The 26023-nt window shown below is 39.4% G+C and overlaps 1 protein-coding gene across 5 annotated transcripts in view; it reads right to left on the reverse strand.

Annotated features, from left to right (window-relative positions):
* Positions 1 to 26023, reverse strand: part of LOC102284917 (sperm flagellar protein 2) — a 207936-nt gene that overhangs the window by 101595 nt on the left and 80318 nt on the right. For 4 of the 5 annotated variants that reach the window (XM_070357652.1, XM_070357653.1, XM_070357655.1 and 1 more), the window contains exons 13-19: positions 25659 to 25720; positions 23181 to 23284; positions 19934 to 20190; positions 14887 to 14995; positions 13577 to 13734; positions 5262 to 5435; positions 145 to 219 (exon numbers count right to left, since the gene is read on the reverse strand). In XM_070357652.1, coding sequence (XP_070213753.1) covers positions 145 to 219; positions 5262 to 5435; positions 13577 to 13734; positions 14887 to 14995; positions 19934 to 20190; positions 23181 to 23284; positions 25659 to 25720 — 939 coding nt within the window. The remainder of the gene's footprint in view (positions 1 to 144; positions 220 to 5261; positions 5436 to 13576; positions 13735 to 14886; positions 14996 to 19933; positions 20191 to 23180; positions 23285 to 25658; positions 25721 to 26023) is intronic. The other variant, XM_070357654.1, reaches the window with a different exon arrangement.

The following is a 26023-nucleotide window of genomic DNA, read 5'->3' on the forward strand; positions in this document are numbered from 1 at the left end:
ACTGAGGTTTTCTTTGGCAAGAGTTTATGATTTACAAATGCCTGATAGAAGGGCCCAATGTACATTACTACATAAATATCACTATTTTCACTGAGAGTTATAAAATGCAGAATTCTATTTAATCATATTTATCTTAATCTGTACCTTTTCTTTTGAGTGAAGTTTCACTTTTCTTCCCTTTTCCTTCCTGAAGAGGTTCTCGATTACCATGCGGGGGTTCTAAACAAAATTTAACACACAAATATCATTTGTGATTTTTTCTGATAGCTGGTTTATGATTTGTAAGCAATCAAATGTGATTTCTCAAAACAGCTATATTTGTGAACTGCCTAAAATGGCTAAGACCTTTACTGTGAGTTAAAATTAATCTGAAGTTAGACTATGGATTGAAAATTCTTGAATGACAACCCTGATAGGACTATTCTATTTTGTGACATTGAGAAGTTGAGTCCTAAGTTTAACATCAGCATTTGGTAGTGAATTTGATTGTTGTTGTTCAGTTGCTAAGTCATGTCTGACTCTTTTTGTCAGACATGGACTGCAGCACGGCAGGCTTCCCCGTCCCTCACCATTTCCCAGAGTTTCTCCAAATTCATGTCCATTCTGTTGGTGATGTCATCCAACCATCTCATCCTCTGTCACCCACTTCTCCTTCTGCCTTCAATCTTTCCCAGCATCAGGGTGTTTTCCAATGAATCAGCTCTTGCCATCAGGTGGCCAAAGTATTGGAGCTTCAACTTCAGCATCAATCCTTCCAATAAGTATTCAGGGTTGATTTCCTTTAAGATTGACTGGTTTGATCTCCTTGCTGTTCAAGGGACTCTCAACAGTCTTGTCCAGCACCACAGTTCGAAAGCATCAATTCTTCGGTGCTCTGTCTTCTTTATGGTCCACCTCTCACAACAGTATGTGACCACTGGAAAGACTATAGACTTAACCATACAGACCTTTGTCAGCAAAGTGATGTCTTTGCTTTTTAACACACTGTCTAGGTTTGTCAGTGAGTTTGATTATAAACTCTTTAATGCAACATACATGCAGAGTTTTAAAAGTTAGTCACAAGTACATTGGAAGCAGATGGCTCTATTAGTATTTGGAGATAGTTCACTGAAATGATTGTTATACAATAAGATGACTGGATCTATAATAAGAATGATGCCAAAACACTTTGAAGGAGAGTTAAATAAACCATTGTTTTGATATGGCACATTCTTGACCTCATACTTGGTTGCCTGTGACTTTCACCTTCCATTGTGCCTTGACTGTAACTTGTAATACAAAGGATTGTTTGGGAATATATACATTGGATTGCCTGGAATCTAATTAAAAGACATGCTGGAAAGGGGGAAATGGGAAACTGATGACCTGGAGGTCAATGAGATTTCCCAAATAATAATTTGGTCTTTGAAAAAATCACTACATCCCACATAATTCACCAAACAGGTTCAGTCATCTTTCTCCGTTTGCCCTACGTTACAGTTTGTCCCCCTTGTCATAAGGATGCACATATAGGGCAATTTAAATGTCTGTGATAGAGTTTGTCTGACCTATTCTTCGTATTTAGAAGTGACAGTTATAAGAATGTGTAAATGCATAACATATCACTTATGTTTAAATATCTCAGCTCCAAAAACAAGATTCCATAGAAATAAGACAACCTCTTTTGTTAATCTCTATAAAAGGACTTTTAAACATCCAAATAGTTAAATAGTTAAACACCAAACTCATTCATAAATAAATAAATACAAAGGTTTGAAATTTTTTTTTTTTTTTTTTAGAGGTAAGGTTAATAAAAAAAGCCTAGATAACCTCTTAGTACCTTTAATAACAATACTCTGGGTAACCAACATTTTAGCTCCAAACTTTAGCAGAAGGCAATAGAAAAGGGGGTGAAAATAGGGACACCTGAGATGCTGAACTTACAAAATATTGTGAGCAAGTCTAATTTCTTCTGGGAGTAGCATGAATTCTGCCTCTTTGAAACTTATTTCCAAAATGTATTCTGAAATCTCCAAATGTACTCTTAGCAGCATGGATAGCACTACCATGCTTTGTCACACTCAGAACTTTAGTTTTAAATTACATTCTGACATTTGATAGTGGACTTGATAATAAACCCTTTAATGGAACAAAATTGTGAAGTGTTAAAAATTTAATCTCAAGTGTACTTGAAGAAGATAAAAAATTCAGAACTGTAAAAAATTAATAAATAGAAATCACAATTAAACAAAGTTGAGAAACCAAAAGGGGGAGATCTTTGGCCCTAAGAGGATAGTATTACCCAACAGGAGGAAGAAAGATTCCTCTTCTTTCCTGACACGGATTCAGCCAATGAAAAGCCATGGACTCATGGGGTACTATGGACCTTCCAACTTCCTTTTCCCTCTATAGAAGCATTCTCCTTCCCTAGTCATATGAGGACTTATATAGGGCTTGCCATAGTTGCAGACCCTGCATTATCATTCCCTGCTAATTCTGAATAAACCCACCTTCACTGGAGAAATATCTGACACTCTATTCATTTCAGGTCAACAAACCCATATACAGTGTAGAACTGTCAGTTCAGTTCAGTTCAGTCGCTCAGACATGTCCGACTCTTTGGGACTCCATGGACTGCAGTACACCAGGCTTCCCTGTCCATCACCAACTCCCGGAACTTACTCAAACTCATGTCCATTGAGTTGGTGATGCCATCCAACCATCTCATCCTCTATCATCCCCTTCTCCTCCTGCCTTCAGTCTTTTCCAGCATGAAGGTCTTTTCCAATGAGTCAGCGCCAAAGTATTGGAGTTTCAGCTTCAGCATCAGTCCTTCCAATGAATATTCAGGACTGATTTTCTTTAGGATGGACTGGTTCTATCTCTTTGCAGTCCAAGGGACTCTCAAGAGTCTTCTCCAACCACAGTTCAAAAGCAACAATTTTTCTGCACTCAGCTTCCTTTATAGTTTAACTCTCACATCCATACATGTCTACTGGAAAAACCATAGCTTTGACTAGACAGAACTTTGTTGGCAAAGTAATGTCTCTGTTTTTTAAAATGCTGTCTAGGTTGGTCATAGCTTTTCTTCCAAGGAGCAAGTGTCTTTTAATTTCTTGGTTGCAGTCACCATCTGCAGTGATTTTGGAGCCCCCAAAATAGTCTCTCACTATTGTAGAAATGTATTTGAGCAAAATGACCTTTAGTACTCAGTGTACAATGCTTCCTTCTTTACCCCATTTCTAACTTGGTTTTTTTTTTTTTTTTAGTAAATCATTTCTCTTTTCTTCTCAACTTTTAAAGAAAATTGTAATTGGATGTTTGCTTTGGGCTTGTTCAGAAGTCTCTGGCTTTCAATTCTGAAAATGTGTTCTTTGAAAACCACTAAATTTTTTAATATAAATATAAATAAACCTGCTGGGAACTTCCCTCCATAAAACCGCTTATCCCAGATTCCCCGAGCTGTAAGGGCAGGGTGACCTGTGCTGTGGCACCATCAGCATCTATTAGCACTGAGATCTCCTTACAGTGATGCCTTGCGGTTGGAAGACAGTAATTAGGCCTCTGGGGGTGAACGCTTCTGTGCATTTTATTTTATTTATTTTTTTAAATGTATTTCTTTTAATTGCAGGCTAATTACTTTACAATATTGTAGTGGTTTTTGCCATACACTGACATGAATCAGCCATGCATTTTAAAAGCTCAGGCAGTAGCCCGGCCCTTGCGGGAAGAATGAGACAGATACATACAACCACTCTTTGAAGCAACAACAGCTTTATTATTCCTCCAAATGCACAGTATTCAACTATACAATTTTAAATTCACAAGCAAACTTAAGAAACTTAGAAGACTGCTACAGATTGGTTTCAGGGAATGGCTCCAGTACATAGAGATTCCTGGTCATGAGGCTGAGGTGAAGAAAGGGAGGGAAGGCCATGGTCTTGGGTTTGAGGCCTGGGTGGACAATGCCAGGCCCCACTGAGCCTCTGTGGAAATTGTCTTCCCCAGTTAAATAGCATTTTTAAGGTTTCCACTAGTCCTCCAGACCTCTGCTTTGTTTTTTAAAGGGAAATACTATGTATGTTTAATGAAAGGCTTTGTGCTTCATTGTTCATATGATAAAAACATTTTTGTGTATCTTGTCTTTAGTTAAGTCCCATTTTGTGGAATATAATGGTCTTTAGCAGACCATCATAAATGTTATTAAAGTTTTCAAATTTATTTGTTTAATATAAGTAAACTTAATTTTGAAAAATCAGACCCATCTCTGATCTCCATGAAGAAGAAAGATTATAGTCTTTAGAAATGCAATCATGACACAATAACAAGCAAACCTAGGTGGACTTGGTAACTGCACAGCTGACCACTTACGAAGCCAAAACCAGAAAATAAGTCACGTTTGTTTCATATACACAGCACTAAGTTGATCCTGTCACGCTCCCAGTATCATACATCCCAACAGTTGAGCATTTGACTTTTGTCATTATATATTCTACCATTTCATGGTCCATAGTGGTTAAGGATACAGAAAAAACTTAAGCTAAAAAATATTCTCTATATAAACTATCTATGTATGCTATATGTTGTAAAGATACAAGTTTACTGAGATGTCGGGAGCTTGTTTCTAGCCTTTTATAATTGCATAGCACAAAAGAATAACAGTTACATATGTATTCTAGCCTCTAATGGATGCTGTTGATTTGTTCCCTTATTCTTGTGGGCAACTGGTTATGTTCTCATTTTGGTAAGGAGGTCTCAGTGTCCATAAACTCAGCTCTACCACTCCAACAAACAGAAGTCTGTCCCCTTGATCTGCTCTATGCTCCTTATGGTTATTCTGTCTGTGCCTCCCCTTCTCTTGTCTGTGGTCTTATTCTAATCAGTAGATCTGGGCATGAGGATGCCCACACAGAGGGATCCCACTTGGTCAGGTACCTGCACTTTGGGACAGCTGTGCTCTCAGCTACTGCTGCCTCTCCACTTCATCTGAGCAGACAGCTTCCTTTCACATGACTGATGCTGTTCAAAGCCTGACTCTGCTGCTGCTGCTAAGTTGCTTCAGTCATGTCTGACTCTGTGCGACCCCATAGGCTGCAGCTCACCAGGCTCCCCTGTCCCTGGGATTCTCCAGGCAAGAACACTGGAGTGGGTGGCCATTTCCTTCTCCAGTGCATGAAAGTGAACGCTACTGATAGATAAATGGACTGGTACTATTATTTACAATTGCTTTCTAAGTGAAAATGAGAAACCTGTAGACAGGGTTAGCAATCACTGTCAGTCACCTGATGCTTGCTTTCCTTTCGCAGCGGGAGTTTTGGACCGCTCCTGTGGAAGGTGGACTTCTTTCTCTTTCTCTGGTTCCGGGGGGGGAGGAGGAGGAGGAGGAGGGGATGTCTTCTCAGTCAGGGAAACTTCTTCTTTTCTCTCAGCTTCCTTTTCTTCTAATTTCTTTTTCACTTCAAACAGGATGATAAGAATGGATCTTTATTAGCAACTCCAGACACCTACTATTTCACATAAACTAAGATAAACCTAACTTAATATAAAATTGCTCTCACTGAATTAAGGCTAAATTCATGTTTTAAATTATCCAGTCCTTAAAGCTGACATTTGACGTCATCTCTGTCTGGTTAGAAATACTATTTCCCCTGCCTCTGATGGAGATGGTGATGACGTGTGTGTGTGTGTGTGTGTGTGTGTGTGTATCTATAGCAGGTAGAAGACTTGCTGATAGGGTGCTGACTTTAAAACTAACAATCTAGAATTAGCTAATCTACTGGGATAGGAAACTAAAGAATTACGTCAAATTTCCTACTGGATAAACGAGGTGAAAAAAGCCTAAAGAGAAGGTGAAGGGCAATATGACAGAAGAGGTGAGGATCAGGAGGACATAGAAGGGAACAGAAAAGCATGCGGCACCAACTTCTAGGGGTAAATACATATAAAGCATTTATAATGGTGCTCAGTACTCAAATAAGGCTTAATAAAATTCATCCATTCATGCACTAGCTAGTTATTCAATCTCAGTTGTGCCCTGAAGGAAAGGAAGCCTTATAACAATAAGATAAACTATGCCAATACTGTGCGGTTCCGAGGTGGCACTGGTGGTAAAGAACCCATCTGCCAATGTAGGAGACATAAAAGACACAGGTTCAATCCCTGGGTAGGGAAGCTCCCCTGGAGGAAGGCATGGCTACCCACTCAGTGTTCTTGCCAGGAGAATCCCATGGACAGAGGAGCCTGGTAAGCTATGGTCCATAGGTTCACAAAGAGCTGGACACGACTGAAGGGACTAAGTATGCATGCGAGCCAATACCATCAATAGGTAAAACTATACCAATACTGTAAATAATAGTAATACAAACAATGCTAGGCACAGTTGTGGCTGCCAGAGATACAAAAGTAAAACAAAAGAGAAAAATCACTGCCTTGTGAAGCTTGCAAACCATAAACATGAATAAAGTAAGTCACATAAGAAGCTGGAAGGTGGTAAGTGCTCTAGAGAAAGTACATAGAGCAGAAGGAAGGGCGTCAAGTGCTGTGGGGCAGCTTTTACAGTTTGTTTAAATGGCGTGCTTTGCAGGGTAGACCCACTGAGGAGGTGGCTATTGAGCAAAGACTTGAAGACACTGAGGGAGTGTGCGTTCCAGGCAGAGGAGACAGCTCTGGGGTGTTTCTGGATTGTCTAGGCTCCTATAATTGTTAGGGCCCTTTGCCTTCCGGATTCAGGCTCACCTTACCCAGTGTGCCCTTCCCACCCTCCCTGACTTCCCAGGGCTCCACCCTGGAAATGGCCACAACTTTACCCCTGTACCAATGGCAGTGGATACCTGCACCCTTGTATGGCTATTTCTCCCATTGCCCTTAGATCGTTCTTTTCACCTTGGCAAGATAAGGAGGATTTGTTTTATTGGATTTTTTTTCAACCTGGAAATTAATGTCTTTTCTGATTATGAAAGTAATATATAATTATTGCCTTTAAAATTCAACAATGTAGACAAATAAGCTGAAAGAGAAATTTCTTGTTAATTCTCTTCGTCCTCCTTCTTCCCTCCTCATCAAAGACTGTATTATTGTTAAAGAGAAAACCATAAGCCCAAAATGGCATCACTTGTGCTAAATAAATAAAGTCCATGATACCAAACCTATACTACCTGCCTCAGTTGCAGTTTCTACCTTCCTCGTAATTTTAATCAATCAGTTTGGAATTTTCTGGTTGGCACCAATGAGATGATCTGTCATTTGGCCCTCTCTATATCACCTCCCCTCTTTATCAAAGAAGAAGAGTCAATCTGTATGGCAAAGACCCCTGCAGTTCCCTTCGCCCAAAAGATGTCCTGGCCCAAAGTAACCATTTTTTCCCCCTTTTGCTAAAGACTTCCCTGTTCCACCCTCGTGTCCCTCGTGTCTATGAAAACTTCTACTTTTTACTTCCCTTCAGAATGTTAGATGGGACACTGTTTGGTCAGGAATAGTTGAATAAAGCAAGTTAGAGCTTCAGATTTCCTGGGTTGAAGTTTATTTTTTTATTAGCATATACTGTCACTATTTTCTGTGCTGCTGCTGCTGCTGCGAAGTTGCTTCAGTCATGTCTGACTCTGTGCGACCCCATAGACGGCAGCCCGTTAGGCTCCTCGTCCCTGGGGTGCTCCAGGCAAGAATACTGGAGTGGGTTGCCATTTCCTTCTCCAGTGCATGAAAGTGAAAAGTGAAAGTGAAGTCTCTCAGTCGTGCCTGACTCTTAGCAACCCCACGGAATGCAGGCTACCGTGGACGGAATGCTTTTCCATCCATGGGATTTTCCAAGCAAGAGTACTGGAGTGGGTTGCCATTGGCTTTTAATAATTGTTGCTGTTGTTTTAATTGCTTAGTCATGTCTGACTCTTTTGTGACCCCATGGACTGCAGCCCATCAGGCTCCTCTGTCCATGGTATTTGCCAAGCAGGAATACTGGAGGGCGTTGCCTCCAGAAAACTTCCCAACCCAGGGATAGAACCCATGGCTCCTGCATAGACAGATTCTTTACCACTGAGCCACCTGGACAGCTCAAATTTAATAATAGATATACTTTTAAAAACAAAAAAGGGAAAATTTAAATATAACCTGATTTTTCCCACTTAACAGTATATTATGCTTATTTTAAAACAGCAGACTGTTCATAGAAGTACCATATCCTTTTATTTTTTGTTTTTAACTTAATTAGGATGTTTAGTAACATGGACTAGGTAAATATTTATTATTTTAATGACAAAATATTTGTTAAAAATAATGAACGGATTGGAATGTAAATCTTAAATAAGTGGCAGTGGATTCTGTTCATGTAATAAGTGACTGGAATATAAAATCTTTAGGAGAATGTTGAAGTGATTCTGATAGCTGGAAAAAACACTGATTCAAATTTCTAGATGTTTGAAGCTACAGTTCAGTTCAGTTCAGTCGCTCAGTCATGTCTGACTCTTTGTAACCCCATTGACTGCAGCACGCCAGGCCTCCCTGTCCATCACCAACTCCTGGAGCCTACTCAAACTCATGTCCATTGAGTAGGTGATGCCATCCAACAATCTAATCCTCTGTTGTCCCCTTCTCCTCTCGCCTTCAATCTTTCCCAGAATCAGAGTCTTTTCCAATGAGTCAGTTCTTCGCATAAGGTGGCCAAAGGAATAGAGTTTCAGCTTCAGCATCTGTCCTTCCAATGAATATTCAGGACTGATTTCCTTTAGGACAGACTGGTTCTATCTCCTTGCAGTCCAAGGGACTCTCAAGAGTCTTCTCCAACACCACAGTTCAAAACCATTAATTCTTCAGTGCTCAGCTTTCTTTATAGTCCAACTGTCACATCCATATATGATGACTGGAAAAACCATAGCCTTGACTAGACAGGCCTTTGTTGGCAAAGTACTGTCTCTGCTTCTTAATATGCTGTCGAGCTTGGTCATAACTTTTCTTCCAAGGAGTAAGCGTCTTTTAATTTCATGGCTGCAGTCACAGTCTGCAGTGATTTTGGAGCCCCCCAAAAACAGTCTGTTTCCCACCCCAAAATAAAAACTGTTTCTACTGGTTCCCCATCTATTTGCCATGAAGTGATTGGACCAGATGCCATGATCTTAGTTTTCTGAATGTTGAGCTTTAAGCCAACTTTTTCACTCTCCTCTTTCACTTTTATCAAAAGGCCCTTTAGTTTTTCTTTGCTTTCTGCCATAAGGTTGGTGTAATCTGCATATCTGAGGTTATTGATATTTCTTCCGGCAATCTTGATTCCATTTTGTGCCTTATCCAGCCCAGCATTTTGCATGATGTACTCTGCATATAAGTTAAATAAGCAGGGTGACAATATACAGCCTTGATGTACTCCTTTCCCCATTTGCAACCAGTCTGTTGTTCCATGTCCAGTTCAAACTGTTGCTTCCTAACCTGCATACAGATTTCTCAAGAGGCAGGTAAGGTGGTCTGGTATTCCCATATCTTTCAGAATTTTCCACAGTTTGTTGTGATCCACACACTCAAAGACTTTGGCATAGTCAATAAAGCAGAAATAGATGTTTTTCTGGAACTCTCTTGCTTTTTCAATAATCTAGCAGATGTTGGCAATTTGATCTCTGGTTCCTCTGACTTTTCTCTTTTTTTTGTATTTTATTATTTTATTTTTTAACTTTACAATATTGTATTGGTTTTGCCATATATCAAAATGAATCCGCCAATGGTATACATGTGCTCCCCATCCTGAACCTTCCTCCCTCCTCCCTCCCTATACCATCCCTCTGGGTCATCCCAGTGCACCAGCCCCAAGCATCGAGTATCATGCATCGAACCTGGACTGGCGACTCGTTTCATATATGATATTATACATGTTTCAATGCCATTCTCCCAAAGCATCCCACCCTCTCCCTCTCCCACAGAGTCCAAAAGACTGTTCTATACATCAGCGTCTCTTTTCCTCTGACTTTTCTAAAACCAGCTTGAACATCTGGAAGTTCACGGCTTACGTACTGTTGAAGCCTGGCTTGGAGAATTTTGAGCATTACTTTACTAGCATGTGAGATGAGTGCAATTGTGCAGTAGTTTGAGCATTCTTTGGCATTGCCTTTCTTTGGGATTGGAATGAAAACTGACCTTTTCCAGTTCTGTGGCCACTGCTGAGTTTTCCAAATTTGCTGGCATATTGAGTGCAGCACTTTCACAGCATCATCTTTTAAGATTTGAAAGAGCTCAACTGGAATTGCATCACCTCCACTAGCTTTATTCATAGTGATGCTTTCTAAGTCCCACTTGACTTCACATTCCAGGATGTCTGGCTCTAGGTGAGTGATCACACCATTGTGATTATCTTGGTTGTGAAGATCTTTTTGGTATAGTTCTTCTGTGTATTCTTGTCACCTCTTCTTAATATCTTCTGTTTCTGTTAGGTCCATACCATTTCTGTCCTTTATTGAGCCCATCTTTGCATGAAATGTCCCTTGGTATCTCTTATTTTCTTGAACAGATCTCTAGTCTTTCCCATTCTATTGTTTTCATCTATTTCTTTGCACTGACCACCGAAGAAGGCTTTCTTATCTCTCCTTGCTATTCTTTGGAACTCTGCCTTCAAATGGGTATATCTTTCCTTTTCTCCTTTGCTTTTTGCTTCTATTCTTTTCACAGCTATTTGTAAGGCCTCCTCAGACAGCCATTTTGCTTCTTTGCATTTCTTTTTCTTGGGGATGGTCTTGATCCCTGTCTCCTGTACAATGTCACGAACCTCTGTCCATAGTTCATCAGGCACTCTATCAGATCTAGTCCCTTGAATCTATTTCTCACTTCCATTGTATAATTGTAAGGGATTTAATTTAGGTCATACCTGAATGGTCTATTTGTTTTCCCTACTTTCTTCAATTTAAGTCTGAATTTTGCAATAAGGAGTTCATGATCTGAGCCACAGTCAGCTCCCGGTCTTGTTTTTGCTGACTATATAGAGCTTCTTCATCTTTGGCTGCAAAGAATATAATCAATCTGATTTCAGCATTGACCATCTGGTGATGTCCACATGTAGAGTCTTCTCTTGTGTTGTTGGAAGAGGGTGTTTGCTATGACCAGTGTGTTCTCTTGGCAAAACTCTGTTAGCCTTTTCCCTGCTTCATTCTGTACTCCAAGGCCAAAGTTGCCTGTTATTCCAGATGTTTCTTGAGTTCCTACTTTAGCATTCTAGTTCCCTATAATGAAAAGGACATCTTTTTTGGGTGTTAGTTCTAGAAGGTCTTGTAGGTCTTCAGAGAACTGTTCAACTTCAGCTTCTTCAGCATTACTGGTTAGGGCATAGACTTGGATTACTGTGATATTAAATGGTTTGCCTTGGAAATGAATAGAGATCATTTTGTCATTTTTGAGATGGCATCCAAGTACTGAATTTCTGAGCCTTTTATTGACTATGATGGCTACTCCATTTCTTCTAAGGGATTCTTGCCACAGTAGTAGAGATAATGGTCATCTGATTAAATTTACCCAATCCAGTCCATTTTAGTTCGTTGATTCCTAAAATGTCGACATTCACTCTTGCCATCTCCTGTTTGACCACTTCCAATTTCCCTTGATTCATGGACATAACATTCCCAGTTCCCATGCAATATTGCTCTTTACAGCATCAGACCTTGCTTCCATCACCAGTCACATCCACAACTGGGTGTTATTTTTGCTTTGGCTCTATCTCTTCATTCTTTCTGGAGTTATTTCTCCACTGATCTCCAGTAGCATATTGGGCATGTACTGACCTGGGGAGTTCATCTTTCAGTGTCCTATCTTTTTGCCTTTTCATATTGTTCATGGGGTTCTCAAGGCAAGGATACTGAAGTGGTTCACCATTCCCTTCTCTGTGGACCACTTTTTGTCAGAACTCTCCATCATGACCCGTTCGTCTTAGGTGGCCCTACAAGGCATGGCTCTTTGTTTCACTGAGTTAGACAAGACTGTGGTCCATGTGATTAATTGGTTAGTTTTCTGTTATTGTGGTTTTCAGTCTGTCTGCCCTTTGATGGAGAAGGATATGAGGCTTATGGAGGCTTCCTCATGGGAGAGACTGACTGAGGGGAAACTGGGTCTTGTTCTGATGGGCCATGCTCAGTAAATCATTAATCCAATTTTCTGTTGATGGGTGGAGCTGTGTTCCCTCCCTGCTATTTACCTGAGGCCAAACTATGGTGGAGGTAATGAAGATAATGGTGACCTCCTTCAAAAGATCCCATGCATGTACTGCTATGAAAGTGAAGAGGAACTCAAAAGCCTCTTGATGAAAGTGAAAGAGGAGAGTGAAAAAGTTGGCTTAAAGCTCAACATTCAGAAAATGAAGATCATTGCATCCGGTCCCATCACTTCATGGGAAATAGATGGGGAAACAGTGGAAACAGTGTCAGACTTTATTTTTGGGGGGCTCCAAAATCACTGCAGATGGTGACTGCAGCCATGAAATTAAAAGACGCTTACTCCTTGGAAGGAAAGTTATGACCAACCTAGAAAGCATATTAAAAAGCAGAGACATTCCTTTGCCAATAAAGGTTCGTCTAGTCAAGGCTATGGTTTTTCCTGTGGTCATGTATGGATGTGAGAGTTGGACTGTGAAGAAGGCTGAGCACCGAAGAATTAATGCTTTTGAACTGTGGTGTTGGAGAAGACTCTTGAGAGTCCCTTGGACTGCAAGGAGATCCAACCAGTCCAGTCTGAAGGAGATCAGCCCTGGGATTTCTTTGGAGGGAATGATGCTGAAGCTGAAACTCCAGTACTTTGGCCACCTCATGCGAAGAGTTGACTCATTGGAAAAGACTCTGATGCTGGGAGGGATTGGGGGCAGGAGGAGAAGGGGACGACAGAGGCTGAGATGGCTGGATGGCATCACCGACTCAATGGACATGAGCTTGAGTGAACTCCGGGAGTTGGTGATGGACAGGGAGGCCTGGCATGTTGCGATTCATGGGGCCACAAAGAGTCGGACACGACTGAGTGACTGAACTGAACTGAACTTATGTACTGCTACACTCACTGCCCCCAACCCAGCATCAGGCCACCACTGACCCACGCCTCTGCTGGAGACTCCTGGACACTCCCAGGCAAGTCTGGGTCAGACTTGTTGAAGCTACAACCTAGACTCAATTTGTTTTTGCTTTTCAATCTCAACTCTAGAGGTTACCTTCCTCCTCTCAGCCTAATTTCTGACTGTCAAAATAACATGTTAAGCCTTTTATATATTTGTTTTGTGTGAAAGTTTCACATGGATGTTTTGGGGGAGTGGACATTTAGATGTGGAAGCTTGTCTTTCTAAGTGTGAACTCCTGGGTTCCCAAGGTGATCGCGGCTTACACTTATGCACTATTTCGGTGTCAGTTCACTGATAAATCATAGTAGTTAGGTCACAAATTTGGGGATGGGAGAAAGTATTCTACCAAGACAGTTTTAGAACCTTTGTGATATTGATAATTTTGACTATTTTTTATTATACCAAGAAATTACAGTTGTCAGTGAAGTCAAGTATGATTGATAAACAAAAGGGTAACATTTCATTTCTTCCTAAGCTCATCAAAACCACACATTACATTTTTGTTACATAAACTCAAAATTATAAAAGAATTGTAATTACCTTTATTCTCTTTTTTCATTATTTCAGTCATAAACATTTCCTTTACTTTTTGGCACAATGACTGTTTATCTACTTCAGCATTGATTTTTATCAAAATGTTTTCTGGCTCTGTAAACCACTGCTCCAATGAAGGCCAGTTGTCCAGGAAGCCTACAATTCTGCAAAACCCAAATATTATATGAATATAATATCATGAATTATATGAATATCACATACTGAATATGTGAATATCACATACTGAATATATCATATATATCACACATCACATATGAATATCACATACTGATTGAAATGTTGAAGTAATATTAAGCATGATTTATCTAATGTACATGATGAAAAAACCAGCTGCCAATATATCTGAAAAAAGCAACTTTAAGAAGTCTACAGGCAATGAAATACATCCACTTTAAAGAAGACATCATTTAATGCCAACTAGCCATATGTTTTGAGGTATAGGAAAGAGTAAGAGAAGATTTGGAAATCCTACCATTTCAGGAAACTTTTGATGTGGGTTTAGTTTTCTAAATGAAGTTCTAAGGAAACATCACCTGTACTTATAGTAGACTGAGTACCCTTCTCCTGGCAGCTATAGCCTGAGCCACATAGGTTATCTACTTTTTCATAGATAGAGAAGTTCAAGAGACCCTTGAGTAAGTGTCAATGGTGGTGGTGGTTTAGTCAGTCACTAAGTCATGTCTGACTCTTGTGAGTCTACCAGACTCCTCTGTCCTTGGGAATTTGCTTTACTCAAACATACTCTTGGAATGAGTTTGGTCCTCTGAGAGTAGATAGGCTTCATGAATCAAATTCCTCTTTGTTGCCTCAACTCATGTTTTCAGAGTTCTCAAGTTTTCAAAACATTGTTTAATTTTGTCTAATTTTTCTTCTCCAATGAGCAAACTGCATACAACCAAAAGAATGCTTATTAAGCATCATTTAATTTTAGTTTTAGAACTACACTCTATAATCTGATGCCTAGATCTTTCAAATTCCAAGATCTTCATTGGCATTTGTTGAAAGAGAGCTGAATTAGGATTCCCTCTAATGAACTTGTAAGTTCATGTAGCCATAAAGGGAAATGTTGCTTGATTTAATTCTTTTTTTCTGTGACTATGATGACTTATACTCTGAATATAAAAGCTAGCACACAAATATTTCACTCAATATCAAAGCTACTTAGTTTTGTTTTACCTATAAAACAGTGAACGCTAGGAAATACATTTTCCCCCTAGATCTGATGATTCTAAAGTGACTAGTTGGTAGTTTGTTCACAGGGCAAGAAACAAGAAGACAATGAGTTTTAAACTAACCTGTGCTGTATTTGATCTCTTAAATTCTGGTCCTCATCTGTATCTTTGTTTTTAGCAGCTACACGCTGATTGATATCTTCAAGAGGAGTTTCACTTGAAAATGCTTCAGCTATGATATTGAAATTACTTAATTAGACAATCTGCTACACCAATCAAAGTTGCAGTAGCACTGCCAAAATATACTGATACAAAAAAGCCAAATGAATATGGTCTTCCTCTTTGGCTGAATATTAATTAAAATGTTTAACAAAATACTGAAAAAGTAAAGTATAGTTTTGAGGTCAGAATTCAAATTTCCCTTAGAAATTAGGAGAAGGAGGTAAGATACAACATTTAAGAGGAGCTCTAGTTTCAAGGTAGAACATCTTGGGATTGATCATGAAGAGAAGGTACTGAAAAATGATGGTTTGTCATAAATAACAAACAAGGAAATCAACACCATGATGTAAAAATTAAGGATGAAATAACAGGGTAGCCATAAAGTCAAATATGCATGTTATTTGTCACAATAATTTATCTTTCTAGACTTTATGATTTTTTCCCTGTAGAAGAGACAGAAAGGAACATACCACAGGAGACTGAAGCCAAAACCAATTTCAACTCCTCTGATTGAGTCCTAGCAAGGATTAAGGAACAATGTCCAGAATACTTATGAATTCAGAATAAATGGAAAATCATAAAGAGGGAAAGAAAGCCTTGAACTAGGTTAAAAGGAACTAGATTACTCAGTTAATGCAAGAGAACACTGAAGAGCAAATTAATAGCACTCAAGAAGATGAAGACCCCTCACAGGATACAGCAATCAATTGTCCTCCATCTATATTCATGATACAAAAAGAGGAAATTAGTTCACAAAACAGAATATGCTTTTAGGTTATTCAGAAAACCCAAAGATGCTGACGACAATGAGTGATGGAAGAAGACTGTGGGAACTATCATGAACCATCCATGGTCACTAGCTCATTGTTGTCAAGGACTTCAGAACATGTATCAGCATTCTTCTCTTCCCAAACTGCACCCAGGCTTTGGACCCTTCCTCTTCTCTCCACATCACTAACATGGCCATATCTTGGATTTTTTGATCACCTCGAAGGGCTCCACCTCTGGAATGGCCCCATCTCTGCAATATTAATGATCAATACCCTTATCTATACCCTTATTGTCCTGCCAGCACTCCTCTATAGTTGATGAGTCTCTATGACCCATCCCCCTAAATTTGTACATCATTTTCCCCAAATTGACAAGCACTATACTGACTTGATTTTATTATTTTAGCAAACCTGAGTTGCATGGTTGAACATTTCAACTTCTCTCCCTCATCTGACAACTTCAGTTTATATCTTTCTGCTGCACCAGCCTTTAGATGATATCCATCTCTCTTTTTGACTTGTAACCTCACTGACTCTCTGGCTCAAAAATCAGCTGAGCTCTTTCATATAAGTGTACCCTTTCCTAAAACAGGGTGGGAGGCAGACAAAGACAGAGATGAGAAAGAGACAGAGAGGGAGAGAGAAAAGGAATACAATAACAATAATGATAAAAATATCCTGTTTCCATTGTTCTTTCCTTTTGTTCAGAGACAAGTTTCTTGAGAGGTATCTATATTCACACTCTCCACCTCCTCACCCCCATTCACATTCCGTTCCATAGCAATCCATCCTTTCCTGTCCCCCACTCCATTGAAACAGCTCTCCTTCTGGTTATCAAAGACATCAACCCAATGGAAATGTTTCAGTCTTTGTCTTACTTGATTTATAGGTAAAATTTAGCACACAGTTCTTAAATGTTTTTACACATATAGTCAGCCCTCCATATCAGTGGAGTCAAAAAACCACAGATTGAAAATATCTGGAAAACTAATTTCAGAAAGGGCCCAAAAGCAAAACTTGATTCTTCCAGGTGTAGCAACTATATAGCAGTCACATTGTATTAGGTATTATAAGTAATCTAGAGATGATTTAAAGTATACAGGAGGATGTGCACAGGTTATATGCAAATCTTGTATAATTTTATATAAGAGACTTGTGCATCCTTGGATTTTGGTCACTCAGTTGTGTCTGTTTGTGACCCCACGGACTGTAGCCTGCCAGACTCCTCTGTCCATGAGAATTCTCCAGGCAGGAATACTGGAGTGGGTTGCCATGCCCTCCTCTTGGTATCCAAATGGGTTCTGGAATTAATCCCCTGTGAATACTAAGGGAAGACTGTAGTACATTATTTTATATCCACAACAAAACTTGTAAAGTAGGATTGCGATTCTAAAATTGGCCCCAAATGGCATAGTTTATAAATGAAAGAAAAAGCATTTGATTCCAGTTATCTCACTCCAAGTTCTGAATTTCTTTTTAAATTTTCAAACTGCTTATTGAACTATACCTTCCAAAAGAATGCATATGTGAATATACAGCTCAGTGGCTTCCCAAACTGAAAATAGCATAAATAGCGCCGAGATCAAGAATCTTGAAAGCAAGTTGGATTGCTTTGAGTTGTGGGCTCTGTTCTGCCAATAAACAGCCATGGATTGGCAGTATCTTCACCAATCCTCAGATATCCTTGAACAAGAATAGGAAGTTAGCTGAACACCCATCACTACTGTCAGTATAGTCCCTACTTCCTTGTATGGAGAGAAGTAAATTCTCCCTTTGGGAATTTGATGGACAGCATTCAGTGTAAAGTACTGTGCTCAAGAGCTGAAGTAGTACCTAATGGTTTTGTCCTTTTATTTAAATAAACAGTGAAAGGAAGATCTCAAAATTATACAAACTCAAAATAAGGAAGAGTCAAGTGCTCATGCTTTAAATGTCCACCTATAAATATAGGAGGAAATGATTCCCTAAGTCTCTCTTAGCCACAAATGTCATTATATTAGTTGTAACAGCAAATATATTGTACATATACAGTGTACAATAATATCATCTAATTCTTTAATTAATGAGGGAATCAGCAAGATATTACAACTAGTTCAAATGAAAATCTGAATAAGAGACATAGTCACAGACAGGAATGATAAAATAGATGGTAATAGAAGAAAAAACTGGTTACTATGTATAGAATAATGTCATACTTGAAATTATCTTTTTCAGCATATAGAAATTAACTATCTTAATTGAATAAAATTCATTTGTATGTCTATGGACAAGAATCATTTGAATAACCATCAATTTCTACAATTTATGGTTATAGAAGAGATGAGTTAAGCCAGTGAAAGGTACAGAATCCTATGAAACCAAATACTCCAAGGGGTCCTATAGACAATACTCAGTCTTCTAGTGAAAGAACATCCAATAATCTTGTGTTCATTTCAAAGTCTTCCACTGTTTTTCCCGATGTGTTTCCTGATGTCCTGCCACTCTTGTCCCTGATGCATGTACCAGATTCGCTCGGTCATGTCCGACTCTTTGCAACACCATGGACTGAAGTCTATCAGGCTCCTCCGTCCATGGGATTTTCCAGGCAAGAGTGCTGGAGTGGATTGCCATTTCCTTCTCCAACCAGATTCTATACTAAGTGTTTAACATTTATCTCACTTAATATATGTGAGACAATAAGAAATGTATATTTGGTTTTTGTCTCCTGACACAGAGCTTTGAAAACCCTTGTAATTTCCTATAGCGGTAAGAGGAGGGTTTTTATATTATATTATTCATAATTAGCCTCTTTCAACCTTATCTGAGTTTATGCCAAAGACGTGACTCTTGGGAGGGTGGAGCCCTTCTGCCTGAGCAACCAGCTGACCACAGAGTAGAAATTTCAGTCCTAACCCCAGGTCTCTAGGGATGGGAAGAGGCTAGAGGCTGATCACCAATGCTCAGTTATATAGTCAGTCATACCTACATAATGGAACTCCCATAAAAACTCTAAAGAAGGGGTTCAGAGAGCTTGTGGGTTGGTGAATGCATCCATGTGCCAGGAGCGTGTCACACACCAGACTCCACGGGGGAAGGGCCTGAGCTTGGAATTCTTCCACACTCTGCCCTGTGTACCCCTTCAACTGGCTGTTCATTTGTATCTTCTATGTCAGTCTTTACAACGAAACAGTAGTAGTAAGTACAGTGCTTCCCTGAGTTCTGTGAGTCATTACAGATAATTACAGATAATCTATCAGACCTGAGGAGGGGTCATGGAAACCCCTAATTTATAGTCAAGTCAGACAGAAGCGTGGGTAACCTGGGGATCCACTGCACTGAGGCAGACATCTGAAGTGGGAAGAAGTCTTGTGGGACTGAGCCAACTGTGAAAATCTGTGATAACTCTGGGAAGTTACTGCCAGGATTGAATTAAATTCTAGGACACCCAATTGGTGTTTATTAAGAACTGAAGAACTGGGTGGTAGGGAAAACCCATACACCTTTGGTGTCAGAAGTGTTGTGAGCAATGAAACAGTTTCCCTTTAATTATCCAGTAATAATGCAATGAGCCATTCTATTATATATATCGTGAGATGGAGGTTTAGAAGAAAGAAAGAAAGAATTAGCTTTCCAAAGGTCAAATGCCTAAATAACTTGCAAAGCTAAGAATGTGTGCTCTTACTCATAACTACTTAATTTATGGAATAAAGTGATATTTTCATCTTGAAAGACTATTTGACCTCTGATGTAAGGACTTCAGTCAACTGATAACTGCTCCTCAGTTAATACACAATCCAAGGGAAGGATGTTAGCAATCTTTGCTTGTAGCCCCAATGTGGTTCATGAACTTCACTAGAGTAACACATCAAGATATACTAAGTAGCCACGAGAAGCTCCTTCATTCATGCAAGTCTCAAAGAGGGCACCTCAGGGCCAGGGGAGTGGCCAAGTTGATGGAAGGGTTGAATGAGATGCTTTCGGTCACCATGGAATTCTCTACTAGCTTCAGGTTTGGGCTAGAGTGCTGAATACAGACAGAGCAGGAGGCAACTAAGCTGTGCTAGGTAATTCTTTGGAAGTCAGAAATGGATTCTTTATTATGCACTTACAATTGTAAATGGGAATATTCACCATTTCAAAGAAAAGTAAAGAACTCTGAATTACATAAAAGGACATTTTTAGAAAGGTGTCCAGCTTACCCATGATGTCATTCATGCGATTCAGTGAGGAATTATCTGAAATGTCTAATAACATGACAAAATCAAATGCAGAAGGGGGAAGAGGCACTTCTTTGGAAGCTGTAGGGTCAACAGCTAATGTGGATGTGCGTGATTTCTTTCCCTCCAGTTCTATGAGGTTTCTGTTGTAGCCTGTGAGTGCTTCCTCCAGAAGCTTTGCTTGGTTTAATGTCATTGGAAAGCCATCCAGGATCCAGCCTTTATACATAGGTATCTGACTAAATTAAAGAAAGGACAAATAATTAATAGTTTGATAGATACAAGTCCCTTTAGAAATAATAACACAATGAATCTTGACTTTATCTTTCTTTCAACTTCACATTAACCTCTTTCTGCATAAATTTTACTTCTTTACAGCCAAAATTGGGCTTCCTGGTGGCGCTGATGGTAAAGAATCTGCCTGCCAATGCAGGAGCCACAGGAGACTTGGGTTCCATCCCTGGGTTGGGAAGGTCACCTGGAGGATGGCATGGCAACCTACTCCAGTATTCTTGCCTGGAGAATCCCATGGACAGAGGAGCCTGGTGGGCTACAGTCCATAGGGTCGCACAGAGTTGGGCATGACTGGAGTGACTTAGCACGCACACACAGCCAAAATCAGGCTTCCTATTGTACCACAAACACTGCCTTGCTCAAAATCCTTCTGTGGGTCCCTGCTGCCCTCCAAATCCATTCCAGAAGCCACAACGTGGTATTTAAAATGAACTAGCCACAACTTGCTCCCCTTTAACTTCTCTCTCACAGTTTTGAACCATTCACTTTGAACACACCAATCTCCTCGCTGTTACGTGCATATAAATAGTACTTTCTAGCTGCGTTCATAGGCTGTTCCTCTTTAGAACATCAATTTCCTCATTTATACAGCAGGATAACATAACATACCTCACAGGATGCTGGTGAGGACGAGCTGAAATAACACATTTTAAGAACTCAGCACAGAATTTAGCATATGGTGGAAACTCACATTGCCAACCTGGAAGGTTCTTCCTACCCCACCCAATCCAGCATGGAGTCATAAGAGCCTGATCTGAACTCCTTTGGATTCTCATTCACTTCCTCACACAATTGGTTAACTCTTACATTTCTTGACTTAGAAAAATTCAAGTGTGTCTTCTTTATCTCAACTAAATTCTAAGTTGCTGAAATGTAAGGATCATTTCTTCAGTTTTTGCATTCAATGTCATATCCTTTAAAGACAATAGGTGCTCCAAAAACTATTATTTTAGTTCTTTAAATTGGAACACAACTTCAACTTTGCTCTTGCAAAATCCTTAAATTATGTACAATTAAGACTTTGACTTTTGGGTGAAAAATTGTAATTTCATTTCTTTCTCCATTAAAACTCATTTAAATACTTAGAATTCCCTTTCTAAAGGTTTGGAAGTGTGTTTTGGTGCCTGTGTATGATTCTTCTGACAGTGTGGCAAGGAAGGAATGGGAAAACTCAGGTTCAGAGAGGTTTAATTAATTACTTGTTCAAAGTCACACAAGTGCAAGTGACCCCAAATCTAGTGATCTTTCCATAGTATTAAGCTGCCTTCAGGTCACTGCTTCTATTACTCCTATTAGGCTATGAAGGGCAAGGAAAGCCTGCATTTTGCTTTTATGACTTTTTTAGAACATGGCAAACATTCTGCAGAGAATGGGATTGTTAATTCATTGGCCTCAGTCTGAGAAGAAACTTCTTGAGCACTTTACCAGATCTGAGGAACCTTCTCCCACCTCCTGTCTCAGGAGCTACTTCAAGGGGAGGAGGAGGCCAAGGCATGCTTGTCAGACTGTAGTATGAGGACACCAGACGACAGGGAATGAGGAGACTTCCGCTTTGGCTACGCCACTAACCTGTCATGTGACTGGACTGCCCAGCTGAACTGCCACGCACTTGGACTAAATGGAAGGCTCTCAGGCTGATGGCAATTCTCTGAACATGTCTCAGGTGCAGAGAGGATGGTGGTAGTGGGAAGGTAGCAGAGTTCTGAGGGTGGGGTGTAGACACTCCAACTCCATGGAAACCAAAGCTAAGATCCATTTTAGAGCTGATGCTCTTCATTTGCAATTTTCTTTGAATGATGAATGCCATGGCTAAGACATGTTTTATTCCAGTTTTTGAAAAATGCTACAATTGTTAGAATGAGATCCCTTTCAGCTTTGGGAATAGCATCCCTGTGGCCAAGTTTCTTCAAAAAAGCAATCAGTCCAAGATATATCGCCACTGAGAGGCAACTTAAACCTTGAATGAAGCCTCTTAAGGAAACTCGAAAGGGAGAGTCCATTGCAGACTCCCAGGAAAAATTCTCCAAAGCCTCCTGTCTTCATTCTCTTGGTCATAATGTTTCCCAAGCAGCACAACCCCCAACCCCTCACCCACTTGATGCTCTGCAAAGGTCTTTCACACGAGCCTTTTTTCTTTTAGCATCCTGCTCTGCCTCATTTCTTTATTGCATGAATTAATTAACCGAGCCGCTATGGCTTTTTAAAATTTCTGTCTTTTCTCAATTGTAAAGGAGGGCTGACAAGAATCTTTTTTTTCTTAGAAAGGAGGAATCACAAAATTATAGCCTATTTAAATTTTTTTCTTTATCCTATCACATATCACCTCTGTGCTATGCATATGCTATTCCTTGCCTGTGCAACCTCTACTTTCTCCTTGCCTTCCTACCCTGTGCTGCCCGGCCTTTGGACCCCTGGGATCACTCTCTCCTCCCGAAACACAAAATGAGGAAACACTTTGACCCAAGGCCATATAGTGAGGGTTTCTCCTCTCCCAAACCTGTTCCGTGGCTTTTCCAATTGTCTAATTTCTCCTTGAATTCCCCATACAGAATAGAACTTGGGACTTCCCTGGTGGTCCAGTGGTTGAGAATCTGCCTCCCAATGCAGGACACACGGGTTCCATCCCTGGTCAGGGAACTAAGATCTCACATACCCTGGGGTAACTAAGACTAAGAATCACAAGGAAGACCCAGCACAGCTGAAAAAAAAGAGAACAGAACCTAACTTGAAGTCCCATCTGGGTGAGTGAAGTCAAGTTTGAAAAAGGGAGGAAAGTGAAATACAGGCATGAAAATCACAAAATACATCTTTTTCTTTCTGTATGTATTCATTAGATATTAAAAATTAAAATGACTTCTATATTATTCTTTATAAAGCTCTACCTGCTAATATATTAAAAGACATAAGAAAGAAATTGTGGTACATAGATACATACTTAATGGCATTTACCATGATGCTGACTAGCAATATATCAGATATGCTCTTTCCTTTCTTCAGCAGCTTTTCTGATTTTGCACCAAGCTGAGCACGCACAGTGAGCTGTGAAAATAAACAAGGGATGGTAGGGAAGAGCTCATTTAAAAGCCAGATTCTAAATATCTGGAGGGGAAAAAAAATTAAATGGTCATGTCCTCTGGTGAAGACACTGATCCTTTAGTACAATTCTGGAATCCAGCAAGCAGTTAAGGAAAATGTATATACAGATGTGGGAGCTCCTCCTCTAGCTCCTTCCTTTTCAAGATCTTCCTCTTTAATTCTTAGTTGCTCTGGTGTCCCCAGATTTCATCCTCTAATATGTTAAATCAAAGAGATTGGGGCTTTCGGCTTGAGTTCTAGTCACTCATGCCACGAAGAGGGAGCATGCCTTCTGGGGTGACCTGTGTAAGCCTGACTTTTGCCCACTGAAGTTCTCTTCTATCAATGGTCAAATCTGATATATTTCTTCCTTTTCCCTTGTAGTTTATTATAAGATGTTAAATATAGTTCTCTATTTTACACAGTAAATCTTTGTTGTTTACTTTATATACAGTAGCATACATCTGTTAATCCCATACTCCCACACTATCCCTCTCCTATCTTCCTCTCTGGTAACCATAAGTTTGTTTTCTAAGTCTGCAAGTTGTTTCTGTTTTATAAATAAATTCATTTGATAGAATATAATATTTGTCTTTCTCTGACTTACCTCACCTGTTATGATAATCTCTAGATCTTTCCATGTTGTTGCAAATGGCATTATTCCATTCTTTTCTATGGCTGAATAATACCGTTTGCTTTTCTGATGCCTGATTTTGGCCCTCAGATAGTTAGCCTTTCTATTTTTTCCAGCATTTATATTGTTAGATGAACAGAACATCCCAAGCGTCTATCCTGAACTCGGCCACTAGAGTGAGCATTTTATGAGTCAAATGATACTATGTGCTAGTGTGCTCAATTCTTTGTAATCGCATGGACTGTAGCCCACCAGGCTCCTCTGTCCATGGGATTTCCCAGGCAAGAATACTGGAATGGGTTGCCGTTTCCTATTCCAGGAAAACTTCACAACCTAGGGACTGAAATCGAGTCTCTTGTGTCTCCTGCATTGCAGGCAGATTCTTTACCTACTGAGCCATCGGGGAAGTCTCTATTTAAACCCTGCAAAGACTCCCCTGGACTCTCAACATCCTCATCATGGCCTCCATGACCCTAGCTGACCTGATCCCTCTCCCTTCCTGCTCACCTCTCTAACCTCCTCCCTTCTCTTCCCCTACCTTGCTGCACAAGCACCTTTCTGCCTCAAGGCCATCACTCAGCTCTTCTGGTGACCTGAAATGGTTCCCCAGAGCCAGTGGCTGATTCTGTCAATCGTCTTTCAATCTGTTTAAACCTCACTCTCTCAAAGCCATCTCCCTGACTCTACTTTTTCTTTTCAGGTGACATCATCAGCATCTGCTGGTTCATATAAACTCATTTACATATGAGTTTATGGTCCCTCTCTTTTAGACTGTAAACTCCTTAAAGTTTGGGAGCCCTGTCACTTTTGCTCACTGATATACACTCCCACCTCAGATTATAAGACATGGAACAAAGTATGCCCTTAGCACTGAATTGAATGTGGAACACAGGAGATTTGTAATTCAATAAATGTAAATATAAAAATATATTTAGTATTTATGCTAATTTATATTTCAAAAATTCAGAGAAAAAATTATGAGTTCCTTTTGATCATTTTCTCTAAACTCATTTTTCTCCCTATATGTCATCATGTTTATAGCTTGGTGTATATTCTTCCAAAACTTTTTCTATCTTAAAGCAGTTTTGAAATCTAAAATATTACAAAATTGATTTCCTTGGGGGGGGAAACAATAAATTAAAAAATATACTTTTATTTATTTACCTTAATTATATTTTATAAAATCCCACTTGATTAATCTGACCATTCTATTTGACCATTATATTTCCATATATAGTAAAGCAATCCTATATATGGAAATATTAGTTTTCATTAAAAGCAATAGTTGGCAAATTGTTGTAAACATTTTTTCAGGGGTTAATGAAAAATTTTTCAGAGTCACCAATAAGTCTAAGGATAAATTCTGGAAAAAATTTAAAGGTAAAGAGATTGTGAAAGAAATAAAAATAATAAGTGGTAAAGAAAAACACATCAATATAAATGTGGTGTAAGTCTAAAATTTTTAAAAGCATGTGTTTACTTTCTTACCAGGAGCAACTGAAAGCAATTTCCACTGCTTTAGATGCAAACTATATTAAAGATATAAAAAATATCAAATAAACTCAGGTTTAGTATTTCATCATCAGGTTTAAGCCAAAGAGGAGCATATTGCTATTTCATATGAAAATGAAAATGCTACGAAAAGGCTATGAATCACAACACATTTCAATATGCTAGTAGCCAAAATTAGATTATAGTACTTACTTCAGAGAAACTATCACTCGCTACGACTTCTTCAGCTTTTGCTGCTTTTCTAGCATCGGTATCTAGCAATGGAAAAAGTGATGAGAATATACTCCGGTACTGACAACTAACAGCCATGTTAGTATTTGACCATCTGTGGTTTTGGACCTACGGGTTATTGGATTTAGCTGTGTCTGAGATACGCAGAGGAAGGAAGTAAAAGCAGCAGCCCAGCATGGCATTTACCTTCATTTCACACCATTAAATTCTGGCCACTGTGTGGCTCCGTGTTTTCTACTTGTTTTGTTCCAGTGTGGCTCACTCATAACAATATCATTAGAAATACTTTAGTACAGTTTCTCTTCTTGGAAAACGAGCCAAAAATA

Source organism: Bos mutus, chromosome 20, assembly GCF_027580195.1.
Source record: "Bos mutus isolate GX-2022 chromosome 20, NWIPB_WYAK_1.1, whole genome shotgun sequence".
NCBI lineage: Eukaryota > Metazoa > Chordata > Mammalia > Artiodactyla > Bovidae > Bos > Bos mutus.